Source organism: Aspergillus foveolatus, assembly GCF_047715535.1.
Source record: "Aspergillus foveolatus strain CBS 279.81 unplaced genomic scaffold BDW70scaffold_49, whole genome shotgun sequence".
Lineage (NCBI taxonomy): Eukaryota > Fungi > Ascomycota > Eurotiomycetes > Eurotiales > Aspergillaceae > Aspergillus > Aspergillus foveolatus.
In genome coordinates this window covers 179191-197512 of record NW_027396113.1, presented here as the reverse complement: position 1 = coordinate 197512, position 18322 = coordinate 179191, and the positions used below count along the sequence as shown (strand labels likewise).

The following is an 18322-nucleotide window of genomic DNA, read 5'->3' as shown; positions in this document are numbered from 1 at the left end:
AGCTTTGTAGAGACAAAGCCTCACCGCTATTTTTGATATAGAAATGTCATGTGACACTTATTCTGTACACCAGGTGTACAGGATAAGACTGCTGGCTGGCTTACGCCACGTGATATTGTGGCTTGGCCGTGATCTTCAACCCCTGAGGATCTGACCCGTCAATATATCATATCGTGATTGAGATATGCAGAAGAAGAGACCTATTGTCAAAAAAATAGATAATTAACCATTATATGGCATCCAATCCTTAGTAGGCTATGTTCATGTAGCTGATGCAGTTCCCTTCTGCCCTTTCCCCTTTAAGCGTACATGTGTATCCACAACAATTTTGGATATCACGTTACTTGTTAGGCGGTGATCTAGGCGGTATATTGTTACATACATGACATTTCAGTTCTTTCGGTTTTCTCCCAACAGTCTGCCGTACCCCGCACTCTCACTTAACACCTGGATTCGTACCATGCCTCGAGCAGAGAGGAAGAATATCCGGCGGCGGACTGGATGCTTCAGGTGCAAGGGTACGTCTAGAACATGTCCTCACGGCGGAAAACGACTAATCCGCATCTAGAGAAGCATATCCAGTGCACTGAGGAGTACCCACGCTGCCACCGCTGCGAGTCGCTGAACCTCCAGTGCGTGCGTGGTCTCCGGCTCACCTTCAGAGAAGATGCCATCCAGCGCGGACTGAGCTTCGGGCGTGAGGGTGAGACGTCCCCAGTTCGAATTCATGCCCATCTTCATTCCTCCATCGAGGTAACTGATCAGCTCAGGAGTCTGGACGAGACGGCCGCCTCGCGCACAGAAACAGACACAGAAAGCCCTCTTCGAGGCAGTACCACTACAACCCTATATCAACCGCTGGGTCTTCCTCAACGTCACGACCAGTGACTTTTATCCGAACAGCACAGAATGCCAGACCCTTTCATCTGACACACTTGAGCTTGCTGTTCCCTCTCCCCTGCCTTCTACATACCACCCACTTCACTCATTCCCAGAAACGGACAGCTACCTCCTCGATTACTTCATCCGAGGAATCAGCCCTTCCTGTTCCCTGAGCACATCACATAACCCTTATGTCTCTCTAGTTATTCCCCTCTGTTTCGTCTCCGACACGCTTCGACACGCCCTCCTAGCCGTCGCAGCGAACCAGCTTTGCCTGTTAGGGTGCAACCAGTTCAGACAGAAGGCGTGCCAGCACAAGGATAAAGCCTTGCGCGGTCTCCGACATGAGATCTCTACTGGCCTGCAGGATGATGGAACCGTGGCCACAGTGCTTATGCTTTGTTTCCAGGACGTAAGGGGCTCGGAGATCTCCTGGTGGTTTTATGCCCTGGCCAGACTAATGCTTGCTAGATATCAGACGGATGCTCACCTTCATGGATAACGCATCTACGCGGTGGACTGCATCTCATAGAATGCAAGGGCAGTCCACGTTCACCGAGTCTCTGGAACTTCTTCCGCATGTACTTTGTGGCGCACGACATCATGAGTCGTACGGCTTCTGATGACTGGAGTAACAAATGGCATGGCGACGACTCGGCCCAGCTGTGGTCGGACCAAGATGATCTGGAAGAGGTACGAAGACTGGCCATGCCACTGTCTTATACTGACCTCGTCTAGATCGATGTGCTGATGGGCTGCTCGCGCAGTCTCATGACCCTGATCCACAGGACCTCTATCCTCGCCGCTACAAGAGCCAAGGTAGCACAGCGCATTTGATTGCTAGACAATAAACCAGAATATCTGACGTGGATGCCCCTATAGATTCTCAAACACCGTCCTCTAACCCCATCCGAGGTTGAAGACCACGCAGGAACCACAGTCAGCCTTCATGACTCGCTCATCACCCTGAACCAAAGACTCCCTTCGCACTCTGGCGACCGAACAGATCTCGAAGCCATCGCACATATTAAACGCCTGGCTGGCATTCTCTACCTAACCGAACGTCTCGGTCCGGTCAACGAAGCTCAAGCGATCCTCGGCGGAAACAACCACAACGACAGCTACCGACCAACTCCTGCTGGAACCCAAACTTACTCTAAACACCACCTCATCTCCTCTATCATCACATCCATATCTTCCCTCTCAAACACCAACACCGCAGCTCTCCTCTGGCCGCTTTTCGTCTTAGGAAATGCCGGTCTAGAGAACGAGGAGCATCGCCGCTTTGTCCTGGATATGCTGCTCGGGATCCAGAGAGCTAGGAATCTGGGTAGCGTGCGCCGGACGATCGAGGCTGTGAAGCATGCATTTGGTGCAAAGGGGCTAAGGTTAGTTGTGCATGGTGCCAATAAGATGCTGGCGCAGGGGACTCAGACTGAATGGGGTAACGCAAGGTACCGGTTTATCAGCCTGGCATAAGACAGCTGTATTCGTGGTGAAGAAGACAGGTGCTTTTTGCGCGGCTAAAGAGTAGGTCAAATCGGACCCCTGGGAGAGAGCTCAGCGCTATTTTAAAGACTGGAGGTAAGGCATGTACTAAATGGCCGAGCAAAATGCATCCGGTTGACGCAGTAATTCCGCAGATAATATATTCGTCCGTGACAGCCAGCTGAACCAGTTCTTAAGAGTTTTGCTTGGTGGATGATCTACGCGCGGAAGAGGAGAATATACCACCTCGACATTGGGTTCCTTGGCAGCTTCAGTCATTATAACAGTTTCTCCTCTTCTGGGGCTTCCTGCTATCTTTCTACTATAGGACAACTTTTTTTTCCCCAACGGCATGAAGGATTGTGAGGATAGTTTCAGAGTGCGGATGATTTATAGGCGTGAGTCATTACTGAATTCTATCTATTGGCTATTCGTCTAATGACCCATTGTCACAGTGCAATCTAAAAACATGCAATGGAAATAAGCCTCGGGGACTTGTACCAGACTGTATGTTGCCTTGGTAGCGATGAAGGCTAGAGTTTTTTATGATAGTGAATACCCGTGAGCACGAGTACAAAGGGATAGAGTGTGAGATGATTGGCTTGGTCACTGACAGCGAGGAAGTGTTAGTCGGTTACAATAACCACAGGGAAGAATGTTGGCCACTATGTGTTGTCTATCCAAAACCAGACTGTGGGCTACATGAAGATATATGGTCCGCACCAATCAACCACAACCAGGACTGGTGGTATAGTGGCCAATGGTTGTGGATAGAGATATACGTCCGCCATATGCGAGTTGGCAAAACAGGGACATGGTCGATGACCGCAAGGATATGCATCACGTTAGGTTCCTGCTTGTGTTGCTATCTGTAGTCAGAGTTGTCTGCTGCATCTTGAGATACTATCGCGTGCCTATACTATTAATGAGTTATTGGCGTTGAATTGAATTGAATCAAGCTGTTTTCGCATCAGCTACTCTATTGCCGCATATATAGGCCAAGTATGCATGGATCTCAATGGAGTTTCGCAGCATCTGGATTCTTTTTGCATCGATCATATTGAAAATCGGATACGCACCTGAAGGTCTCGGGCTTGGTGATTTGGTATAGAGTCACTACATCCAGTTCTCCCATTCTCTCCCTCTTGTTTGAAAGGGCTTTAAATCTGCCGCTGAGACCTATACCATTCTTGTAACGCTCAGCAATGCACTCAGCATCAGACTCGGTTTAAGAGATGAATGGCCGGGCGCAAAATCCATCCGCTGTGCATTCTCTCATGCGCTCCGGGCTATTAAAAGCAATGTCCTGAACGAAACCGGAATCGAATTCACATCCGCGCTGATCATATACCAGGGTTGGTTCGAAACAATCGTACAACGTTACGTGGGACATAGCGCCCACGCAGCGGGTGTGGGTGTTGTGAGCTTGCCACAGGTCACGCAACGTCAGTTTTTCGAGGGGTATGGGCAGTGGCTTCTCTCTAATGGGAGCCGGAAGGACACGGGGTCTCAGTAGGAGTTGGGATCTGAGGCCAGAGATAAAATGTTGAATCTGGTCTCCTGAGCCAGGATTTTCACACTGTGAACTAATGACACTGGGCCCTGGACTAAGTGGTTGTATGGGTATGTTGAATGTGCTAATTGACTGGATGGGCCGTCATGCGCTCTCACATGGGTTGGTGCATAGGGTCGCTGGTCTATCTGGGTGCGAGGATCTGTGGGCAGAACTGGAGAGGGGCGGTGATCAGGCACGGTGGAAGCTAGGGAGGAAGATGATGCAGAAGAAGGCTTTTCAAAGAGCAGCAGGAAGTGGACAATGCCCTTGATTGGGGTCAAAGTGGGGTTCACCACCAGGAGGCTGAGGATACCACTTTAGAAGAATGGCTGCTTGATCTGGATGCTTGGTGGACTGATCCTGAGCAAATACTGGAGGCGTTTCATTGCTGTGGGAAGACGCTGAGGTTGGTGATGAGGAATATGTGAACCCTTTAGCGTGGATCTTGGGTAGTGCGCTTCCATGCATGCAAGGTAAGCCGTGTCTACATGTTCAGGAAGTGTTTTATACAAAGACTAATCTGTCATTACTAGGATCGACACTCCCGGACGGCGTGGTAATCCTCAGCAGCTTCTGCGAGGGGTCCCTCCTCACCGAGCTGTACGGAGTTCGATGGGGAAGAATGTGCGAATCTTCGGTGCGTCTAGACCTGGTCAGGATATGACATATATGGCTCGACTTGGGCTTCAAGTGTCCTGGGGGATCCGGAAGAGGACAGCCAAAGAATGGAGGAGAACTGTCGAAGACTGTAAAAGACCTGCTTGAGGAGGGCAGGGTGCATGATGAGCTGTAGTTCATGTTTCATATTATAGTATTTGTCAATGGGTAGTGCGTGTACAGCGGCTTTCAGGCTCGATTTCGACTACGTTAGTTGTCTCTGCGCTGGGTATTAAGCTCAGGCGAAAAAGCCCTAACGTTCTGATGGAGTATTGCAACTCGATAAGCCTCGGTCATTAACCAACTCTCCGGAGCGCACACTGGGCCGTTGAGGGCAAAATTTGATGGCCATACGGATCACAGTAGTTTTAATAATGCTGGTATCATTTCGCAGGGTAACCAACAAGTAACGACTAGAACTTGCTTGGGCATCCGAACCAGACCGCTGTTCTTGACATTCCCATTTGAGCCTATCCTAGGTCTATGCTACAAACAAATATCAGGCAGCGGGCTCACCAGGCAATGTCCTATAACCTTTTGCGAAGAAAATGGATCCAATAGAAGATCATACGACACGGTCAGTAAGCAGGCAGCAATCAGAAAATGTATGCAGACGATATGTGAACTCTGGCCTGAGCCTGCGCCTCCTCAGCCCAGGCATTACTGGTCTACTCCTCAAGCACATAAATAACAACCGATTCGCCAGCCGAATCATAATCAAGCCACCATTATTCAGTTCGAGTCCGGCTATAGATACATGAGCCCGATTTATTGTCTTGTCTTTATACAAGCCCAGACATGGTGTAACACTCTCGCCTTCATCAACTGGCATCTTCGACCTCATACTCATCCACCGCGGCGCTGGGGCAGATCATCGTTGTAGGTGTCAATAGGCTTTTGATATATAGGCGGAACGAACGGAAGGGTTTGGGATGGTGCTCTCTAAGTGGCACCGCTACCTTGGGGGTCTACTAAATTTATGTACATCCATCTGGACCATGACCACGGCAGTGTCTCATACGAGCTGCCGATGCAGGATTCGGCCACCATGCGACTAGTCAACTGAGGGAGAAGCACAATAATCTTGCCTTACGTAGGGATAGGATATATAAATGAAACCCGTAAGGAGCAGTCCATATGCAACCAAGGCATGTCCTTTGTTTCTGACATGACGTGTCTCACTGTCTTAGGTTGAGTTACAGTTCCAGTGCAGGACTAGAAAAATAAACGACTTCCTAATCCTCTAAATTCTTCATAGGGTCAGAATGGTCGGAATAGTCGGGGCAAAAAAAATATGACCTGAAAAAGAATTCCGACACGGGGAATCGAACCCCGAGCTGCTGTGCACATGCAGTGAGAGACAGCGATGTTAACCATTACACCATATCGGATGTGATATATTTAGTCTGCTCAAATAAACATAAATAAACATAAATATGGCTTGGACAAAATCTCTTTCTAACCTATATATGACTCCGGACCCTCTTAAATATATCATTTCAGTCCTTTCACTGGAACTTTTTGAGATCCATACACTGTGATTAATGCAAGCAGCGCACGAGCTTTACAGACATTTGAGACAATTTTCCCGTCCTGGTGAGAGTTCCATATCGCAGAGGAAGCCCTTGTGCTGTACATCTGCTAAAGTGAGGGAAGCACGAGACCGCCGCCAGACTGCACACTACATTTGACCATTATATGGATATACACTACCTAGAATCGTCGCTATGGCTGACATTTCCGATGATGCCGAAGAAGCAATTCTCTTTAAACCTAGCGAAACCAAGGGATCAATGAGTTCGCGAGACTGGTGGAGTATCTTGCACATACTTCTACTTGGGTATATCCCCAATTATTCTCACTACTACGTCTGGTGAGAGGAGCATTGAAACAGGAACTGCCAAAGTTACGCCGCTGCCTCCAATCGTGTTTGAATCATGAACTCCACCGCGTCCAGTTGCCACCATTCAGAAACGTAGTTCAGAGACTTTTTTGAGAAATTTGTTGGATTCTACGCTTTTTTGGGTCGACCTGACTCCCACCCGACTTCCTTGGATCATCTTGCAGAGCCAGCTGCCAACCGAGGTTTCCACTGCAAACTATAACCCTAACTCAGCACACGTGACCCCCGGATTGTGCTTCAGTAGCTGTACTTGATCGGCTGTACTTCGTTAACTATGCTTAGCACATACATATATATCATGACACTTGGTTGAATTAGTCTCCAAAACGGTTATTTTTTTGTAGTGATGCCGTGGCACCGCAGGACGTTCTGCGCGTTACTGCTTCTAGCACGTTATCTATCGAGACCAACTAGTCCTGATACCAGGAGCTTCAGATGCCAAGGTGGTAGGAGCTGTCCACTATGCATGTGAAAATGACCTCCCAAAAGCGGCAATATGAGAGCTGTACTCTTACTGATGTCTATCGTGAGAAAAGCCGGGGACACGACACAGTATTAAGGACAATAGACGGACGCGGAAATCACCTGCAAGTCTGAGCTATCCGTTAATACTATACCGCAAAGCAACACAGTTCACTCCTGAGGGACAGGTTCTATGTGCTGAGTGGTACGGAGCCATCCAGGGTCACCTATGGCAGAGTGAGATTGCACTTGAAGCAGCCATTAACCCAGCCAATATTTGTGCCGTTGTACTAGGTGTCTAGACTGGAAACACAACCCTGAAGCATTCTTCTTTCGAGAGATAGAAGCGTGTCATATCTCGCTTCGGTGCAACGGCAGATTTTCTGCTCTTTCGCAGCACGGCAGGGTCACTTCAGCGCTTATATACAGTTGCAGTAATATTTCTTGTGGAAATTTTTATTTGACACTCATCAGCTATGGAGTCACCACATTTCCCAACAACCTCCCCACTTCCTCTGCAATCGCCAACGTCCGCTCTTCACTAAGTCTCCGTCCGATAACCTGCACTGCAACCGGTGCCCCATGGTACGCCTCCGGATCATACTCTTCCTGCACGAGGGCATCAAGCTCACTAACCGCCTTGAAACTCTCATTCTTCTTATCGATATTCTTATTCGCAAAGGTAACCGGGACAATCACGCTCGTAAAATCTAGCAGGTTGATCACAGAGGCATACCCATAGTACCGGAACTGGTCATGCCGCACCGCAGCGGTAGGCGTAATCGGCGCGATGATGGCGTCCAGTTCCTTCCCAGCCTTTTCTTCAGCCTCCCGCCATTTCTCAAGGTACTCCATCTGGTAATTCCACTTCTGGAGATGCGTGTCCCAGAGCTCGTTCATGTTAACAGCTTTAATGTTCGGGTTCAGTAGGTCTTTGATATTCGGAATCGCCGGCTCGCCGGATGCACTGATATCGCGCATTACGACGGCGCTGCCGTCAGCCGCGTAGATATGGGAGATGAGACCGTGGCCGAAATCGTGCTTGTATGGCGTCCGCGGTGTCACGGCGTGACCGGTTTTGGCGAGTGCGGCGATAGTGGTTTCCACGCCGCGTAGGATAGGAGGGTGCGGAAGGACATTGCCGTCGAAGTGTAGTAGCCGATATTGAGCCTCGTATATGATATGAAAAGCAAGAAAGGAGGACAGGGGAGGCCTGGTATAGAGTAGGCAAAGAAGAAGGAGTAGGCGAAGGACTCACCCCTCAACCGAGTGCGTAATCGGCGCAACAACACTGTGCACCGTCTCTGACCCTCCATGCTGTTCGCCATCTTTGCATACGGCAGCCGCCCATGACTCGGTCTCAGACCGTACAGGAAGTTGAACGCGGCCGGCATTCGAATCGAGCCACCGATATCCGTCCCTACACCGATGACGCCGCCACGGATCCCAACGATCCACCCTCACCACCGGAACTGCCGCCCCACGACCAGTTCTTGTTGCGTGGGTTGACGGTACGCCCGATGATGTCGTTGACCGTCTCGCAGACCATCAGGGTCTGCGGGACGGAGGCCTTGACGTAGAAGACGGCGCCGGCTTTGCGGAGCATGGTTGTCATAATCGAGTCGCCTTCGTCGTACTAGTTTAGCCATAAGATATAGCCCATGGATGTTTCGTAGCCCTAGTGGCACATGTTAGCTGACGAGTGAAGATATTTAAAGGCTTAAGGGCAACGGTGTACCTTGACCCGAAGCTGGTCTTTGAGTGAGACGGGGAGGCCATGGAGTGGACCAACGGGTCTCTTGTGCTTTGCGTAGTACTCATCGAGTTCCCTCGCCTGCGCGAGAGCGGCGTCAGGGAAGCATTCGAGGGCGCAGTTTGTCTGCACAGAAGCCAGTGTCAACTTGACAGTCCCATAAGGGGGCGTTGTAACTTCTCCATGAGAGGCAGAGGGACGCTACTAACTGCTGGGCGATTGCTGCCCGTTAACAAAATGCTAGCGTAACTTCCACCGAGGTCAACTGTCCAGCCGCCAGCTTGGACGCAAGATCCGCAGCGGAGGGCTCTGTGATCTTCAGTTCGGCCTCTGAAAGGATCCCGGCTTTTTTAGGAAATTAATAACGCTATCTTCCGCAGGCAGCGTCTGGATCTTCCATACCAGGGATGGTTTTTGCGAGGCGGGCGCGCTTATCAGCGGCCAGTTCTTCCCAGTATTGAGTCATTCTGTGTTAGATTATGGCCAGGATGTTGGCTCGACGAGTGTAAACTGGGAAGTTGGACATGAGGGTTACGGTTAGACTTCCCCACTGCGATCCTTGCACAAGCAGCGAGGGCGAACTTGACTATCGTCGCTGACCGGCCTGCAGTCAAACATACATATATATCAACCGCGAAGACGTCTGGCCTTGTAGAACACGGACGCACCTTAGCAGCCCCTGCCATGTTAGCCTCTACCGTTGTTACTTGCATTTAGGATGATCTCCAGCCGGCGAGCTATTCAAAGATTTTCAAGGCAGGTATCTCGTATTGCCAGGAATCAGTTGAAGCAGCCGGTGCCAAGGAGCTCTGCGTCTTCCTGGGAGACGCCCAGTGAGTCAATCGACTGAGAACCGAGATCACATCATCATAGAACAGATTCACAAAAAAAAATCGATTACTATAAATGAACTGTGATTGACAACCAAGCTTCAGCCTACTGCTCACTGGCAACTCTAACAGAGCCAACGCTGCTGCTGACTGGCGACTCTGATAGAAAGCATAAACTGCGAAATCGTCAAACGCAGACAGAATGTCGACTTCTTGTGCAGTTATTAGGTTATAAACATTTGAATCTCTCTTCCACTCCTGATCAGCAAGCCAAGGCTCTTGACCAAAGGGGCTATGCGTTATACGGATACCTACGTCCACTGCAACACAGTCTTTACGAATGCAGGTGTGCACGGTCATATTCCAACTCTAATGCCTATAGATCGCTGCTGCATTGTGAGCCTAGGAGAATGTAGGTAGCCAGGTTACCGGGTTCTGGCGTAGATATAGAAACCGCAATCTCTTATGAAGCTCTCATACCGAGCGCATCTAGGCGCTGGTTGGTGTGGCCTATTGTATCATTGGTAGACCATGTTGATGTCATTCAGGCTGAGTAATCTGCCTATCCAATGGTAATTAGTTAAAAGATAGATATACGTAGTACAACCCGACCTTCAGGGCCGCATTATAACTGTTCAGCGTATGAAACTGGTGTTTTAACTTTGAATCCCGTCCATGTTTACTGGGTTGGTCCCAAGATAAACAAAAAGAGGCTGCATTGCCCTATGGCATGACATTCTTGACGCGGCATGCCGAGTTAGCCGAACTTGGGCCAATCGGCTTCCCGTCAGAAGAGGACCACCGGCGCCTCATTTTGATTTTTATAGTACCGGTTCAGCACGGCGAACCGTACGTACTCTTTTCTACGGCTCGGTATTTCATAAGCAGCCAGTTACAGAAAAGCAAAAATAGAAAATTTTGGGAAACCATCCCAGCATCCATCCTAGTGCCGAAAATGGAGGAAACGTCGGATACAAGGAGCAATGGTTATCCATTATCAACTGAACTTTTACAGGAGATACTCCTATTCGCTGACTTCCAGTCGTTCTTCTCGGCGAGTTGGACGTGCAAAGTATGGCGGAACGCAGCGTTAAGCTCTTATGTACTTCGGCGGCAACTCAACACTGTTCCCACACTCGCCAAGGCAGACATTGAACAGGCGACACCACGAGAACTGAGATTACTATTCAACTGTGTCTGCCGGAAGAACCTTATGGCGATACGGAGCAACGTTTCCTTCAGCAACACGGAGGAGAAAACAGTAAGAGGAATGTCGGATATTGCCGTTCAATCCCAGCATGGATGCCAATACGCGCAGTTGCGTGGGATGACATTCATACTCAAGACGTCTACATCTGGTAGCCATGAGGTGCAGCTCTCGCCCACGATATTTCCCCCATCGGACGCAGTAACGACAACTCATCGGCTACAATCACGGAGGCCCATTCTGCACGCGGCCGTTTGCGCGAATACAGGCGGCCCTCTCCCCTTGCGGAGAGTTAGTTGCCGTGGCGCTGGGGCAGAAAGTGCATATTTATCTTCTCAGGGAGAGTATGGATGTGCGGAGTGTGGAGGGTATTATTGGGGATAATGCACTTGAGACGATACAGCTGATTGAGTTTGTGGGCGATTCCCTGTTACGGCTCGAGGTCGATGGACCCGAAGGGCTTTCGGTGAAGTATCTCGGATATAGAGAATGTCGATGTCGTGAATTTCTGCCTAATGCTGGAATAACAGCTAGTGGCACACAGAGACTGGAGTACTGGAAAATGGGGTTACGGCAGGTCTATCTGGACTCTAGGGTTATTGAGCAAGGGTTGGGTGACGGCACCTCAGTGCGTGGGGTTCGGCTTTTCGACATGCCGAGCAGACGGAACGATAACAGATCATGCTCGTGCCAGGATGAAAAGCACTTCTTTGGCATGTTTCGATGAGCTTCGTGTGGGAACGCATATGCCGTCGGAAGCGTATATAAAAATGGAACAGTCCATATAACGCAACAAATTCCCAGCCGTCGACGGAGTTGGGTGAGAGGTCAGCCAGAAGCAGGCACAGCAGAGTCATTCGTACCTTCTAACCCTGCGCTGAGGTGGGATCGTTTTGACCCAGACAACCTCCCACTGGCGCATTGTTATGACCCTCTCCTTGCCATTTGTGATGACGGAAAGATGCTGGTCATTTGCGAGCCGCCGCATGGCTCAGCAAAGGGTGCGGTATATGTGTGTTCTGGGGAGATTACATATTCTATTTCAGAGGGGATTGGATCCTCTGAGCCCTGGCCGTTTGTTCTGAGCCACCTTGATCTGGGGCCCTTGGACCGGGGCGTTTATTCTCTACATATTAGTCGAAACATGTACACTGGCGGTTATGTCCTCAATGCTCATACAGAGCATCAGAGGCTGCAGTGGCAACTGCAATGGACTTAATTGCATTATCTGGACATTGTTAAGTGGGTTTTCGGGTCGCACAGCCAGGTCGTACATCAGTATCGTGCAGTCGTTGGCTGTGTTCATCAAGAGGCCGCCGGGACGAAGGGAAGGAGACTGATGTCGATGTGGGCCCGAAACAGGGGCCCTGGCGTATCGAAGGCATTTACGGCTGGTTAGGGAGATTGAGGGAAAGTGTTGGGGAGACAGCGATACAGGAAGGTTTGATATTGTGGATGACATAGGAACATTGTGGGATCCTACATTCCTATCTAGGAATTTTTTTTCTATATCCAGGTCATCCCACAATATTTGAGCAAATTTTTCATATCCATAGCCAGATGCTGAACATGATGTCTCAGGATAGTAACTATAAATGTAAAATTGCGGCCTGGTCAAGGCAAGGAAGCAGTGACTGAGCCTCAGGTATTGAGGACTATTTCATTAAGATCACACTTGAACGTCGAGATGCAGGTAGTAATGTGCTGTCTGCCAAATATATTTCATGAGTTGAGAACTACTACAGATATCTATCTACTTGGCCGATAAGATTTTACTGCAGGCTTGAGCTACTGGTGAGCCATGATTGTGACTTGAAATTCCAATAGCCAACCCGCTCTCTTCAAGGGTTCTTGCGCAACGGGATATGGAGATGGTGAAGTGATTTACTATCTCCAGGCTTGGGCACCTGCACTTGTGCTGGCCAGTTACGCCACACAACAAATATGGCTTTCCAGATCAGGGGCAGTGAAGAAAGCTCTTTACACATCTGGATTGGAGCGTCTGCAGAGGAGACAAACTGTACCATCCGGAATGATAGCCTCCATCTAGAGATCCGCGACGAACAGAAGTCCCCTTCAACCGGACGGGTTGATGAATACATTGTGATGTGTACCAAAGATGTAACTCTGATAGCTATTCTTGAGGGCAAACTTTCAAAATAATGCCTGTATTCATTGGCAATATCAACTTCTCACTCCCACTCTCCCGACAGCATCAACACAGCCAACGCTGCAGGAGGCAAAAAGCCATAATGAGCCTAATTCTAGCTCTAGCCCTTACTCCCATCCTCGATCCCGGACCAGACTATCCCCCGAGTCCCAGGCGGCTCCTAAAATCAAGGTACAAACGCACTGTCATCACAAGGCGGAACAAACAAGTCCAGATCATCCGGGTACCTCACCCCGTCTGGGCCAGTGATATCGATCCGATTCGCCGCAGGGCCCTGTCCATTGTTGTATATAAGGGTGAAGGGTAAGAACTCCCCCGCTTCCAATACATACTCAAAATAATTCGTCACCGGGTCAACACTTACCGGTGCTGCAGCCCCGTCTACATTCCCATCCGTGTAGTCAGTATACGCCTTCTCCCCACCCCACCAGAACCCCGTGTTATCCTGCCAATTGGCTGATTCAGATAATATCGGTGAATGGACCGTGTAGTTCCCAGCAATCCTAGCAAAAAGGAACCCTTGAAACACGACTGTCCATTGCGAACAATCCGTTTGGGCCGCTTGGCCGGGCAGTTGGCAGACTGCAGGACCGGTCGGCCAGTTGGGGGATTCGAAATTGATGTTGCGCGCCAGACCGGAGGTATTGTAATCCAGGTTGCCATTCCAGTGGGATGTGCTGTATCCGCCGCCCCCGAGGCCCGTGGTGTCGGTGTTGTAGTTGTAGCCATTAAGGTATTGGTAGTAATTTAGCCCTGTAGACAAATTGTTGGCATGAGAGAGTGCTGGGCAGAGGAGAGTTGTGAAGTAAGGGAGAGAGGGTAAGCATATACCATTGTAGCTTGTTGGCGTAGGCTGAATCCAGGTCTCCGTTACAATCTGCGTTGAGATGGGAGTTGTGGTTACGGTTGCAATTCCGCTTTTCGTTGTTGTGATCGTACTCGTCCTGACGGTAGTCTTTAGTTAGCGTTCCCCCAACGAAGCGTGTGGCAGGGAGAGGAAATGGTAGCATACGTAATTGCAAAGCCGCCCTCAAGACGCGTGCAAGGTGCATTCGACACTGTCGGGGGGATGACAGTCACGGTGGGACAGCCGGTTGGGAGAATGGGAGGAATAGATATCTGAGGATTCGCTGCTCGGACTGCTAGAGTGCTTGCTCCTGTGTCTGCATCAAGACCTAAAAGAGACGGGTACGCTGCTAATGTCGTTGCGGTACTGAGGCAGGTGACCGAGGTTGGAGTGTAGGTAGTTGTACGGGTCTGGCTTATGGAGATCTAGATGGATTAACGATGGAGTTAGGTCAGATTGAGCTGACTAGAGGTTCGAGGGCAAAGAGGGGATCGAGCTGCGCACGCTGGTAGGAGCTGTTATGGTGGTTGTGCTGGTGCCCTAAACATCCAGGTCAGGCTCGCGTCAGTGTCTTTAGCATAAAGGGACAATTGCTATCGCGTACGGAAGTCACAGTGCTGGTTGAGGTGACGGTGTACGTCCCTCCAAGCGTGAGAGTGGTGGTAGAGGCGCAGAGTGGGAGTGGGAAGGGGAGCGTAGGAAGGAGTTCTCCACTGCATACGCAGGCAGCAACAAGAGAGATAAGGGCACAAGTGAGCGGTTTCATAGTGTGCCAGGGAGTTTGTTTCTGGGTAAGTTGATTATTGAGTGCGCTGGACTGGGAGGTATGGCGGATGAGGGTTGGGAACGGCAAGGAGAACAGATGCGAACCATCCGTCCTCCTTTATATGCTTTCGTCTATCGATCTGGGCGGGATAAGACCGTAATCCTTCTCAAATGACCTTGACTGAGCTGAGGGCTGAGCGCCGTGCATCCTCTGCTCTGACCACCACTCTCTATGCCACCTTACATGGCATCTCAATGTTCAAGGGAGCAGCTGGACAGCCTCCGTGAATTCGAGACTGAATCTCCGTGGAGATGCTGGGGACAATATCTGCAGGTGCCAGAGAGGCCTGCATTGCAGTCTTCATTATGGTCTACTTTGCGGCCTGCATTGCATGAACCTGCTCTCAGCTAGCCACCGTATCTTTTAGGATATAGTCGCATCCTGATCTAGTTTAGAGGATTTTCCCCTTTCAACCTTGGATCTTACTGTACAGGCCTCTCCAGACTGAAGGTATGATTGTGTCGGGGCAAACGCCCTAATTTTGTAGATCGAATTTGAACAGAGGAGCGAATAACTATTTTTTTCCCCTTTGATTCCCCGCTATGCAAGTAATGTGAATAACCATTTGCTATGGTTATGTACATACTGAATGACTACTTGAGAGAAAATGCTTTTAGTCCTTCGACGCGACTCGCTACCACTCGCTTATTCTTTCTACTCAGATGTGCCCTATCTGCAGGTGCATGCACAGCGTAAGCAGCCAAATGTGATCAGCAGCAGTCAGATAGCCTACTCATACCAACATGTGCTATAGTTCAGCCCCCGGGTCCGTCGCAAAGTGCCGTCGTATGCACCAGCCGGGGCTGGCTGACCTCTCCCGGCACGACCTTAATGGTCAATTCAATTTGTGATCGTCCAATCACCATAATAACCCCTTGATGAATCCTCCAGGGAAGCTCAGCAGTGAGGTCAAGTGGACTGGGAGGACATGTTTGCTAGAATCTCACCTGCAGCGGCACCTGCAGGGTCATGAACGCCCGTGGGATGGTAGGTCAGCTGCACAATCTGTACTACACTCACGCAGCTTTACAAGTCCAGTCTACCGTCGAGTCCTAGACATCGTTAGGTCCACAGTGGAATCGTACCTGGGTATGAGCTCCAAAGAGAAAGTAGTACCGGGCTGGATAATGAGGTAAAGGGCTGCACAGAATGCACGGCAAGCAAGCAGACTATTTTGCGAAGCACATACATATCCCGTATTCATCCAGTGAGGCATATTTTTGCCCTGTTGTATATATGACACAGTACTCGTGAACATTCAGATCCTTGCCTCAAGTCAATACCGCAGTTCCGAATGTGCTCAGGTAGCTCTCTTTATCAGATTTACATATATGCCTACACATACTCCATGCACTATAAACGTAGTTTTCCGCCGAGTGAGCCTAATAGGGTTAGAGGCATTTACCGTTCGCTGAGTGACTTAGATGCTTCAGTGCCTCCATACTCGGTCCAGTGGAGTGGCAGGGACGCACTCTAGGCCGATCTGGCGATTCTCAATTCCCTGGGCGGGCTGACCAGATCCTTGACTACTTACCTATAGTAAGTCTCAGCTTTGCTTTCATGCATCAGTGAACTTGGGCCTGTACTTGGTGCTACATAGATTGAACGGCTGAAGAACTGTGACTTCTGCACGCGCTTACATCTCTGCTCTCCTATTCCCTTTATCCATATTCAAATCTACATATCCAATTCTACGTATCCTATTCTGATATTGACTCGCCTGGGCAACCACCATCAACATGGACAAGGTAGGCTAGCCGATACTCACCGTTAGGGCATCCCGGTCAGAGCTTTACTCAAGCCACAGTATGTTTGAGACTCAGCTTACTCCTATAAGCCAAGAGAACACTGAGCAAGGAGTTCGGACTGCGATACTGCGACAAGTCATGTCCAATATACACTCGGCCCCTCTCGCCTACCTCTTAAATCGCTTGGTGGAATCATACCGTGGTCCAAGGTGTACAAATGAAGCGGAGTGTCTATGCTCCTGCGTTGGCCTCCCGCTAGCGAGTATCAATTATCGTCCTTGATATAAGATTTGATATAAGATGCAATAGAGTCATGATCGGTACTGTCCAATCTCCCTATGGATTCGTAGCATACTTCCCGGCCACCACTCTCCGATCCCTTCTCCCTCCCCTTCCCCTTCTCCATCCACTCTACCACCATCATCGGGCCACAATTTCCGCACAAAGTTATCTCCAAACCGGTTCACCAAGCCCGCGAGCGTGATGTCCGGCAGTCTACCAATCCACCAGCTCTCCTCGCTCACAAGGAACATGAGCACCGACCAATGTGCGTAGATGTCGAGCGCCAGGGCCTGCTCAACGTTCAGCTCCAGCCCCGCCTGGGCTTTATCCGTGCTGCCTGTCTCACTTGGCGCCGGTCCCTCGAGACGCATATCCAGCAGCGGCAGGACAAAATCGAGGTATGCCTGTGGCGCGTGGACAAGGAAGCTCAGCAGCGGACGTGTCATGTGGTCTGCCGGTGAAGGCGTCGAGGGGCGCGCTGTGAACGATACCAGCCAGGGCGCGACCTGAGGAAGGTTAGGCATCTGTGTCATCGAGGGTGGAAGAAGAAGGGGTGGACTAGACGGGTCTGGAGGGAAGACGCCCGTTCGGAGGGTCGACAGGACTTTGAAGGCGTCGGCGCAGGTGACGAGAGAGCGGTTGGCTGGGTCATATAGTAGGGCGAGGCTGATACGATCCTGCAGCTTTGCAAAGGCAGGTTGGCTTGTTGACTTGATGATGGGGTACATCGGATGCGAATGGGATGGTGGTGGAGATGAAGATATGCCGGGCGAGACGGCGACGGCGCCGTACTCATCCATCGAGTCGAGCCCCTCTGGTGTCGCAAGCTGTGAGTACGGGCTTGTGCTTGTTTCCAGCGCTCTGATTGTAGCGCTGATCCCGCGCGAGATGACAATCACGTCTCTCGGCGTGGAGGACAGACGTTTCCGGACCTGCTCTACCCCGCCGGCGGTCCTGTTTGAAATCCAGTGGTTGATCTGCTGGCTAGAGGTGACGAACGGGACGAGCAATGGCGGTGCCGCCAGTAGAGGCTCAGCGTTTGCAGCACTGGGTCTGGATATCAACTCTCGCAGCCGCTCGCTGGCAAGGTTATAGTGTCGGTACCCAGTCATAAGGATCTCGTTGACGGTAGTGACCTCTGGCGGCGGGTCCCTGTAGATCAGGTCACAGCACATACACGCTGCTGAGAGAGCGAGCATGGAATGATAGACGGTCCTGCTGCGCAATGCGAGTGTCGGCAGACAGATCTGGATTGCATGGTGGTCTCGCTGATTAACGGTCAGGTTGCGGCTCGTATGTTGCAGGTAGTGGTGGTAGAGGCCGGTATCAGACCTGTCAATCTCGGTCTGGCGAGCGGGCAGCAGCGGCGGCTGCTGCGGCTGCTGCCCAGGAGGCGAGAACGGCAGCCGTACTGCTTCAAATGGCAGGGGAGATGGCGAAAGTCTGCCGCCAGGGCTGGTGGGAGTCGTCGGCAGCAGTGATGGTAGCGAGAGCTGGTTCCTCTGACTAGTGGATGCAGGCCCAGACGACTGCGTCGTCGCGGCTGGTGCTGCGTACACGCATTTCTGCATCGTCAAGATACACCGCGAACACGATGGCTTGATCTCATCGCACTGTCTGATCGTCAGTATATAGTTGTCCTGCAGCCCGGGGGATGGACGACCTTGATCCGCCGTCGCTTACACTCCGCACAGCCATTCCTCGACTTATGA

At 50.6% G+C, this 18322-nt stretch overlaps 5 protein-coding genes and 1 non-coding gene across 6 annotated transcripts; 2 read left to right on the top strand and 4 right to left on the bottom strand.

Annotated features, from left to right (window-relative positions):
• Positions 1 to 460: 460 nt before the first annotated feature.
• On the top strand, positions 461 to 2361 carry BDW70DRAFT_162454 (Zn(II)2Cys6 transcription factor; the record flags this gene model as incomplete). Its single annotated transcript, XM_073741136.1, has 6 exons — positions 461 to 518; positions 569 to 703; positions 771 to 1294; positions 1354 to 1575; positions 1621 to 1701; positions 1765 to 2361. 6 exons carry the CDS (start codon positions 461 to 463, stop codon positions 2359 to 2361), a joined length of 1617 nt encoding a protein of 538 aa, XP_073593464.1.
• A 3531-nt stretch (positions 2362 to 5892) lies between these two features.
• BDW70DRAFT_t146 lies at positions 5893 to 5973 on the bottom strand. Its single transcript has one exon. It is a non-coding gene; the product is annotated as a tRNA-Glu (tRNA).
• Positions 5974 to 7421: 1448 nt separating this feature from the next.
• BDW70DRAFT_162453 (amidase signature domain-containing protein) lies at positions 7422 to 9166 on the bottom strand (the record flags this gene model as incomplete). Its single annotated transcript, XM_073741135.1, has 6 exons — positions 7422 to 8160; positions 8206 to 8367; positions 8432 to 8583; positions 8686 to 8876; positions 8935 to 9045; positions 9103 to 9166. The coding sequence occupies 6 exons, from the start codon at positions 9164 to 9166 to the stop codon at positions 7422 to 7424; spliced, it is 1419 nt and encodes a 472-aa protein (XP_073593463.1).
• A 1319-nt stretch (positions 9167 to 10485) lies between these two features.
• Positions 10486 to 12351, top strand: BDW70DRAFT_170051 (uncharacterized protein; the record flags this gene model as incomplete). Its single annotated transcript, XM_073742838.1, has 3 exons — positions 10486 to 10938; positions 11006 to 11454; positions 11497 to 12351. The coding sequence occupies 3 exons, from the start codon at positions 10486 to 10488 to the stop codon at positions 11954 to 11956; spliced, it is 1362 nt and encodes a 453-aa protein (XP_073593462.1). The 3' UTR covers positions 11957 to 12351.
• A 656-nt stretch (positions 12352 to 13007) lies between these two features.
• On the bottom strand, positions 13008 to 14520 carry BDW70DRAFT_152342 (uncharacterized protein; the record flags this gene model as incomplete). Its single annotated transcript, XM_073739428.1, has 5 exons — positions 13008 to 13067; positions 13140 to 13660; positions 13739 to 13851; positions 13920 to 14179; positions 14359 to 14520. 5 exons carry the CDS (start codon positions 14518 to 14520, stop codon positions 13008 to 13010), a joined length of 1116 nt encoding a protein of 371 aa, XP_073593461.1.
• Positions 14521 to 16639: 2119 nt separating this feature from the next.
• BDW70DRAFT_152341 (uncharacterized protein) lies at positions 16640 to 18308 on the bottom strand (the record flags this gene model as incomplete). The annotated part of the gene is made up of 2 exons (XM_073739427.1): positions 16640 to 18223; positions 18294 to 18308. The coding sequence occupies 2 exons, from the start codon at positions 18306 to 18308 to the stop codon at positions 16640 to 16642; spliced, it is 1599 nt and encodes a 532-aa protein (XP_073593460.1).
• Positions 18309 to 18322: the final 14 nt, after the last annotated feature.